This window comes from Haemaphysalis longicornis, unplaced genomic scaffold (genome assembly GCF_048455015.1).
Source record: "Haemaphysalis longicornis isolate Haplotype H1 unplaced genomic scaffold, Haemaphysalis longicornis Haplotype H1 scaffold_10, whole genome shotgun sequence".
Taxonomy (NCBI): domain Eukaryota; kingdom Metazoa; phylum Arthropoda; class Arachnida; order Ixodida; family Ixodidae; genus Haemaphysalis; species Haemaphysalis longicornis.
Window position 1 is genome coordinate 131,672,053 of NW_027526204.1, and position 9,278 is coordinate 131,681,330.

At 47.9% G+C, this 9,278-nt stretch overlaps 1 protein-coding gene across 1 annotated transcript in view; it reads left to right on the forward strand.

Moving 5' to 3' along the window:
• Window positions 1–4,330, forward strand: part of LOC144160105 (monoglyceride lipase-like) — a 48,343-nt gene extending 44,013 nt beyond the window's left edge. Inside the window, exons 7-8 of the mRNA XM_077691712.1 lie at window positions 1,795–1,926; window positions 4,030–4,330. Coding sequence (XP_077547838.1) covers window positions 1,795–1,926; window positions 4,030–4,134 — 237 coding nt within the window. The 3' untranslated portion in view covers window positions 4,135–4,330. The remainder of the gene's footprint in view (window positions 1–1,794; window positions 1,927–4,029) is intronic.
• Window positions 4,331–9,278: the final 4,948 nt, after the last annotated feature.

Consider the following 9,278-nt stretch of genomic DNA (forward strand, 5'->3'; position numbering starts at 1 on the left):
GTCTGTATGTGTCTGTCTCTGTCTGCCTGCCTGCCTGTCTGCCTGCATGTCTGTCTGCCTGCCCGCCTGCCTGTCTGCCTGCCCACCTGTCGGTCTGTCTGCCTGCCTGCCTGCCTGCCTGTGTGTCTGTCTGTGTGTCTGTCTTTCTGCCTGCCGCCTGCCGTCCTGCAGGTTCCTCGATTCAGCTGCATGGTTACAAGTAAATTTATTCTTGAAAGAGACGTTTATACAGGCAAAACATTCAAAAATACTAAATCCGTTGACAACGTTCATACTTGTCCATATTATTGAGTGACAAGAAAAGATTAGGCATTACCTTTAGTGAAGTACAACATGGTTTTCGTGATCACTGCTCCTGTGAAACGCAGCTTGTGTCTTTTCACACAAAATACAGGCCATTCTTGGTAACCATTGCACTGTAGATGGCATATTTTTGGACTTTTGAAAGACGTTCGACAAAGTATGTCATAAATTACTACTCTGTAAAGTTAGTTGCGTTAATATAGGCGGTCACCTTCTTAAATTAGTCGAATGCTTCTTTTTTAACGAACAGCAGTTTGCACCGTTAACAACTATACCTCACCGTCAATTACTATCGTATCTGGAGTTCCGCATGGCACTGTGCTTGGGCCATTATTATTTCTTATACATGTGAATGATTTACCCAACTGCGTCGCATTCAACGACTCCGTTCTTTTTCGAGAATTTAGCAGTAACAATGACACACATGCACTACAATCAGACCTGGAGTACATTTCCACTTGTTGAGAAAATTTGCTCGTGAATTTAGTTCGTTAAAACGTGAGGCAGTACACAAGACGTACATCGGACACCTTATCTGTGTGTGAACGTCAACGCGAACGAGCTGCGTATAAACGACTATTCTTTCAGACCGAGAAGGGTATGCAAAAACTAGCTTCATTCATACAAATACGTCAAAGCACCGGCTGTTTTTGCAGTCTTTCTGAACACAAATGTTGCGCAGGAAAAGGGACTGGTGGACATTAGCAAGAACAAAACATCAGAGGCAAGAAAAAGCCAAGCTTCGCATAACAGACTATGCCATTACTAAACGATGGTGACGAAATCGGTGAAAACAGGCGGAAATGTGTCGCTGACATACAAATGACCCTATTAAAGCATTATATGCCGGCTGTAACGAACGACAATCTACACGGAGCTGTCTTTAACTTCGACTAGAAGGAGCTTTGCGAGCACCTTCAAGTAAAATGCCTCCGGTTGCTCCAAGAGTCGGTAACCTGTGTCATGTGTTGGCTTGCGTATGGGCTAGGGCAATGCAGAAAATGGGTAGGGGATAGCGAGAGCTCCAATCGTGCTCTCTAGCCAGTCTATTTTAACAAAGCATGAATAAAACAGGCGTGGTTTTGCCAGACCTTACCCCCATTCTAAAAAAGGTAATCATTTCTAGACGGGCAATTAGATAAATATTTGTTTTGAATGATTTCTAACGATTTTTTTGTCCTTTACCCATTTCTTGCTGAGCATTAGTCCTCAGCAGCTTAGTTTGAGGCAACGTTAGGCATCGATAGCGGCCCATCAAAATAAATATAAATAGACAAAAGAGTTTTATCCGTAAATTACCTAAACAGGCTACATCTTTACCAAAACGCAGCGAGGGTCCTATTTCAACCCTGTACTGTCCTGAACTGGAGAAAACCTTAAGTGCTTACTGGAGTATTTGTCTTACTTCTGGCATCCCAGCAGACGTCATGTAGAACAAATGAACCGTTGGGTAGCATTATGTCTCATTTTTTTTCTCTCTCTCTCACGCAGAAAATGCAAGCCAACGTAGAAGTTGTAGAACTGCCGTTCCTGATCCAGCACGGCTCTGCGGATAAGCTCTGTGATCCTGCGGGCTCGCAGCAATTCTTCGAGAAGGCGCTGAGCAAAGACAAAACTATTAAGGTTAACCGCAGAATGTCGCACTATGGTGTCGCCACTCGGTTGTGTTTCCTTTTAAGTGTTGTCGGAGAGAAACACTGTACGAGCAAGTTTTGTTGCCGGCTCCATCCATCCAATGACTAAACCCTCAACGCGAAAACGAAGGGTGTATCCAGCCCGTTGGTTTAGCTAGCTCACTTATAAAAGTTGATGCGGCTTATCTCAGATAACACATGGATATACGAAGCGAAAGCTTGGCTTAGCCTGAGTAAATCTTGGTTTCACTTGTTTAACCGTTGATTCAGGTGTAATTATTATACTACTCGTCCAAAACCTACCTTCCTCAATATTATTGTCCCGCTTCCGGCGTTTCCTAGCCGATCGGGTCACCGTGTGATACCCGCAGGGGGGGGGGGGGGGGGGGTCAGAGGCTGTTTTCCGGCAATTGCTCAAAGCTAAAGCTCTCGCGCAAAGCTTAGAGAAGACGGCTCCACCTCGCTCTCATTTATGGCCGATCTCCATGCGGCTAGTCACGGAGTGAGGCGCGAACCAGCTTCGGAGAGCGCATGCGTCAAGCTGGCAGCGGCAAGCGCGGGAGTTCGGCCCGGATTAATTGTAGGGTTTAACGCGCCGACGCAACGCAGGCGATGAGGCGCGCCGTAGTAAACGGCTCCTGATTAAGTTTGACCATCTGGTGATCTTTAACGTGCTCCTAAATCTTGTACACACAGGCGTTTCCAAAAAACCACCGCCTTTTACTCCAGGAAGATTGAGCGCAGTGTGCGTTAGAAAGGGCTAACGTAGTGCTTCCCGGGTGAGTGTGTATTCTACCTGTGTGTAGGGGGGGGCTACTAAACCACAGCGTGTCACACACGTTGCAGCTAGAGCCGAAATGACGATCCAGAAAGTCGCTCTTAGTCCTGGCGCACTGGAATCTTCTGTGTTTACACTTTCGAGCAAATGGGCCTTTGCAGCATTCTCCGACTCACGATCCGATTCGTCGGTTTTAGGTCGTCCCTTACGGGCGGTCTCATAGGCACGCTACTCAGACGCCCCTCTATAGTGTCGCCCCACTGGCGACTATTACGCTCACGTCGCTGTTATCGGTAGCCGTTCGCATAACATTTTCGTTCGAGGAGGCTTCACTGTGCGACACACAATGTGAGAAAGCTAGCTTACGAAGACCAAGCTTACACCGTTCGGTTTTGTAGCGAAAGCCACACTACGCTACCTCGGGCAGTCTTCGCGGGGTGACCAGTTTTGACCTTGAGAGCTAGATGTCAAACCACACCCAAGCGCCCGGACTGGAACAGCACCCGATCGCGGGGAGAGATAAGCGAGGAGGGAAAGAAGAAGCGCGCGGGACCCGTGCCGCCACCTGGCAGAGGAAGGCGGGGACGCCGCCGCCGCAGCGATAAGTGCGCGCGACGAAAGAAGGCGACTTGCGCTTAGAGGCGTGTGCGATGGAGTAGGGCGAACATCCAGCTGTGGTCGCTCGTACAGCGGCGACGCTTAAACAATGCCGTGTGGCGAAAAAGTGGAAACACGCTACTGTTGTGTCCGCCTTCGCTACCTTCAAGTTTTTCGCTTTAGTGTGAGCTTCCTTCATGTTTAAAGTTCATTTCAACCCGTCGCGGTATCTCAGTAGTTGAGGCGTTGGTTGGGCTGCTAAGCCCGAGGGCGTTAGTTCGTTCCCGTCCACGGTGGCTGCTCTTCCGATGAAGGCAAAGCGCCAAAACACCTGTGTGTCGAGTTTTCGACGCACGGTAAGATTCCCAGCTGGTCGAAATTAACCCGGATTCATCCACTAAGGCACCCCGCATAGCCCAGTGGTAGCTTCGGCACGTTCAGTGACCCCGTCCTTTTAAAGTCGGTTTCAATTAACAGGAATGCATTGATTGGAAGATGTCTTTCTATGGGAAATAGTAGGCAATCGTACATAAAAATAATAAAGCACCTAGGTCCTTCTCTGAGTGATCATGACCTTTGTGGCCTAGTTTCCCTACATTACGTTTTTTGCGCGACACCGCAATATCCCGCATCCTTGCCATAGATATCTTCCGCGTATAATGTATGTCAGATTTTTTCTCCTATTTTGTAATCGCCTACGTCCTGTTTTTATTGCAGATCATCAACGGGGCGTACCACAGTCTCCTCACGGAACCGGACGGTGTGGACCGACAGGTGCGGAAGGATATCGTTGAATGGATCTCGGCCCGTCTTCCAAAATAGTTGTTTCGATTCGGATGCCGCGTGCTACATGCGGAAGACCGAAAAGCCATGTGGGGACCATCTTTCTGGAGACGCTTACTAAATGTGCTGACCGCTTTTCTAGGACAACGGCATATCTCATGGCCCTCGGCTACGTGTGCATTGCTCGTGCAGTTGGCTACGGTCGACTGCATATATACTGGAAAAGTGTGAATAAATTTTCTTTCCACACAAATCGGTGTTAGACGAAAAATGTTTATACGAGTACGCTGTTGTACCGAGTACGCTGGAAAAAGTGCTCATCAACATTCAGGAATTTCTTGCAGGTAGGGCTGCGTTGTTACTTCACGTTGTGCCCTGCTGGGGTTTCGGTCGGTTGATACACTTGGATCAGACTCTGGGCCTGTTTGATGTCAACTACTATTTTATCAGTTTTCTCTAGAGTCAGCGCTTCACCACAAGATGCTCGCGTGTGCGTTAAGATACTTTTTCCGTCGAATTACCACAGCGGCGTCCTTGTTTATAGAATCCAAAATCACAGGCGTTCAAACATCTCTGCAAGTTCGACCACAAACTTGCGTGTCACTGGTCCGTCGGGTTGCATAAGCCAGCGAAACTTGTTGTGGTTGGTGGGTTGGTTGGAAGAGGAGTGATAACATTTATTTTTTGAGGGAAAAGGGGGAGTGGAATAGAGGGTGGGTGTGGCCTCAGTCCAGACCACCTTCAAGCTTCGAAGCAGCCCACGGCCGCGAGATCGGGTACTCACGGTGCTCGAGTTGGGAGGTGGGTTGGGATTTTTAACACACTCCCACACGAGGTGATTGGAATTGAGTGCATTACGTGTTGCGCGGTTTGAGGCACAAACGGGGTAAATCTGCGTTTGAATTGGGTAAACAATTTTATTGAGCTTCCACGGGTACAGGGCTTCCAGTTGTACTCTCATCACTCACTCAAGTGCAGATCTGCTGAGGCTCAAGGAGGGTGAAATGGGTATCGGGCCCGGCTGTGAGGCACTACGTTTCCAGATCCTGCAGCGTTTTAGGAGTTCTTCTGGGAGTAACAGGATACAAAGGTGATTAAAACTTTACGGGGATATTGATCTGGGAACTGAACTTCTTGTTCGCAAGTTTCGTTATCGACATGCTGAATACGCCGGTTGTCGTATGAAACTTGCTGCGCCCTGACCTATAGGAAGTCAAAGACTTCGAAGTCACGCGTCTGATTCTGGCAACGAGCGTGACGAATAGAGTACAAAAATTTGGAAGATTCGCGTAAATTGCTTGGCAGGTCGTTAGGCTTAAGGATACGACTAACCAGCGTTAGCGGAGATACAGGCCTAAGGAGGCTGTTTGGGCAATGCAATAATAATAACGAGAAGGAAAGTACGCTAAGAAAAAGTGGTGGGAGGGCAACCGCGGATGCCTCACTCAATGGCGTAGCTCACCAGAAAGCCACGCGTCTGTGCACGGCGCACGGCGGCGCACACAATACCGGTATACCCGCATATACGTTCGGCAAAATGAAATCGATTCTTTCACATCCGCAAGTCTTAAGAAGTACCTAAGTGTCCTCGTAGTTACCTTTTTGCGAGCTATACATGCATTCGCAAACGCAATTCAGGTCATAATGGGCACTAACGTGCTTCGTTTCCGTGTGGTAAACGCGAAGAAAGTGTCCCTGCCAAACAAAGGATGTTAACGAGAGTTAACTAGTACAAACATAAGGCACAAAGCTGCGTGGCCACTGTGTCCCCAAATTCCCTCGCGCAGATTTGCAGACCTTTTAAAAAGCACACGGCATCATTTACAAGGAACTCCTGCAGTCCAGTATTGAACACTCAATATTGTGGTTACCAGAGCAATTATGCGTCACAACGAAATATATTTTCACATGAGCTAAAGAATGAGTGAACGCAAGATAACAGAAGGTCTATGCAAGAGGCAAGCAGAACCGAAGATGGAGATTGAAGACGCAGAGAACCCTTCACGCAGGCGACAATCACCGAAATTAGATTAAGGATGCCTTCTGGGTAAGCTAATATTTCATTGTATACCTCTAAAGCGCAAAATTTAAACGCAGGACGAAAGAGGCCGACATTTACAAGCACTTCTCTCTGTCGGTCTCCTTCGTCGTTCGTCTAAATTTTGCGATTTGCACGTTCCAAATCAGGATGAAAGAGAAGAAATGACTCCCTAAACATGTGGGCTTACATCGAGTTTTTCTACGAAGCGTTAGAGTTCATAAATAATTTCTCAAAAGCACATAGAGGCCTTTTCGAAGTAGAATACTAGCATACATAGCATTTATCATCACGTCGAAACCATTTACTAAACGCTACTACGATAGCAGAGTCGCATGGTTAGCTTTACCGCACAGCAACCATGCTGGCAGGGTAGCCGAATGCAGGTGCCTTTTTCATTCGTGAATGGTAAAAACTTGCGCAGATAAACGCGCTGCACACGCTTTTAGAATTTGCAAAGTGTCAAGTGGCCTTTAATCATCACTCGGCGGTGTGACCTAACACGTTCGCAATGAGCCGGAGGAGGAGGAGGGATGCCTTTAATGATGAAGAGCAGTCAGCCTGGCAGCGAGCTTTGCAATTGCTCCTCCATATGAACATGCGAGGGGTGAAAATGAGTGAAGGAAGCGAACACACAAAACTCACACAAACACCAACAAACGGAAATAAGCACACAGAAACCAATAAACGTAGAAACACACACACACACACACACAGCACACGCACAGTATTAAAGTCAAAACGAATTTGCACAGAGTTTCGTTCAGGCCGGAGTCACGGAGCAATGTCACCAAGGACCGATGACGTTGTAAAGTTTCAGTGGTGCATCAGCACACAGTCCCAAAGTTTTTTTGTTTTTTTTCAAAGTTTGCCGGGGGGTGTCACAGCGGGGACACCAACACAGTACATCTTCTATGTCCTCACGAACACTGCAAGTTTGACAGTCAGGGCAGGCAACTCGGTGCGTCTTGTGCAAGTCGGCAGAAGCGACGTTCAGGCGAATACGGTGAACAACTGCTTCGTCGCGTTTTCGCTGATGAGAGCAACAGGAAACTATATCGTTAAGTTTCCGCATTGTGTGAACTGGCGGCGCCTTGCGACTGGTCGCAAGGGACACGCTGCTCATGTTACTCAGCGAAAATGGGGAACGATATATTGTTTCTTGAGCTGTTGTCGATTTTCGAATTTTAAAAACCATTTATGTGGCATGTAGGGTTTATATCTTCTCCTATACTTGCTCCGGGTAATCAGTAAAACGGATATGTACGAAAAACGTAAAGAAGTTGTAGGAAGAGCAGCACAGAACAGGCCGAACTTGCTGCTAAACTTTATGTTACGCACTTTTACAAGCAATAAAAAGCACAAGTTGTCAATGCTAACCGAAATCAACAGAAAAAAATAAGACATAAAGAGAGTATAGGTTTATTTTCTGCATGCGGTCTCAATGAACACGTAGTTATCTCTGTCACTAAGGCCATGCACTAAGGCGAATGGAGACCAAATTCAAGTTTGTCCTACCAAGAACGAGCCTCGTATTCATCCGATTTCACAACGTATTAGGTGCGCAGTACCTAAAGGGCGCACAATGTCCGTCCGCGTCCGTGCGCATATAATTTAGAATCGCAAAAAATCACCCGGCACCGGGAGGATTTGAGCCCGTGTCTGGTAGACCAGACAGAGTTATCGTCAGCCGTCTTACCCATAGGGCTACGACCCTGAGCTAGTACCCGAGTGTCAAACGAGAGTCACTCCCTTGCTCGTAACGGTGCGGAGTACCTTAGAACCTCCCAGTGTCCGTCCGCGTCCATCCTTGCGCACACCACCATCAAGCGAAAATCAAGCGAAATTCGATTTAAGCCGTGAGTTGCAGTTTCATTTAGGGAATAATGAAGGTGCAACTCACGGCTCAAATCGAATGACGGTCTGGGTGCAACTCGGATGTCACTCGGGGCGCAACTTGGATGTCATTTCAAGTCCCCGTACTCCGCACCCTTGCCATCATCCACGGAGTGAAGATGCTACCCATTTTTTTAATCCTTTAGGCTGTATTTTATTCATTCAGGCTGAACAATCCAGGCTGAAATAAGGCCGGCATTTCTACATTACAAACACTTCAGTCCGGCATCTGTTTGTGGTAACATATTCTAGAACGTCCACATGTTGATGCTTTGAGTTTGTACAGTGGGGTCCACTCTTAAAGGGAAACGGCGAGCGCGTGGCCACAGCGCTCCGCGAAGCGCCGGCGCCGACAAGTGGCGAGAATCTGAGGCAGCCGGCACATGCGCGCTGGCATCAGGAGGAGGCGCAACCGCCTGCCGTCTGCTACGGCGCGCTCCTGCCGCAGAGCAGGCGAGAGCCGGGAAATGCCGCTGTCAAAGGCTGCGTTAGACTCGAAGCGCGCCCATCTTCTCGCTCGAACTAGAGCGCGGTTCATTCCGCCCCATATTTCTTGATGGATTGTACTCACTGACTAGACTCCCCTTTTAACAGAGGAGCTGTTCTAGAGATGGCCCTGACGAGTATCTGCTTGTATCGTGTCATGCTCTCTGAAGGCAGTTTTACCGCCGCCCAAAAGCAGGTACCCAGCATTTTAAAAAATTCACAAAAGGTAAAAAAAAAACGCCCTAGGGCATTCATATTTTCATACAAGAGGGCTCATATCTGCCCTGACAACATGGCTTCCCAGCAAAGCATTGGTGTTTATAGGTGAAGCCAAATTTAAGGAGATCGGTGTAAGCTTGGAAGCTGGCTTTTTCGCATTGCCTGTTGCGCAGTGAAGCATGGCCATCTACGGAGGGGGTATAATTACAGAAAACGGCTGTAACTGTTGTTTTAGCGGAACTATGCGAAAATAAAATGTGCGACAATCAGCCGCCAAGACGACTCTACCTTTACGCACCACAGCTTCGCTGATCACACTTCTTCACAAAGTGAAAGGGCACACATTTTTTTTTTCCCGTAACCGAGTTGTGTGAACCAGTCGAAGTGCCTGTCAGGCAGAACACCTGCATTCCTTGGTCACTTTCTTGCAGCGGATCTATTGTAGGCTTATCCTCGTGTGTACTTAGACGGATAAAAGCCGCCCATCTCCTTACCATTTCACACACCATCTCCCTATGGGCCCCTGCGCGCCACCGGGGCTTCA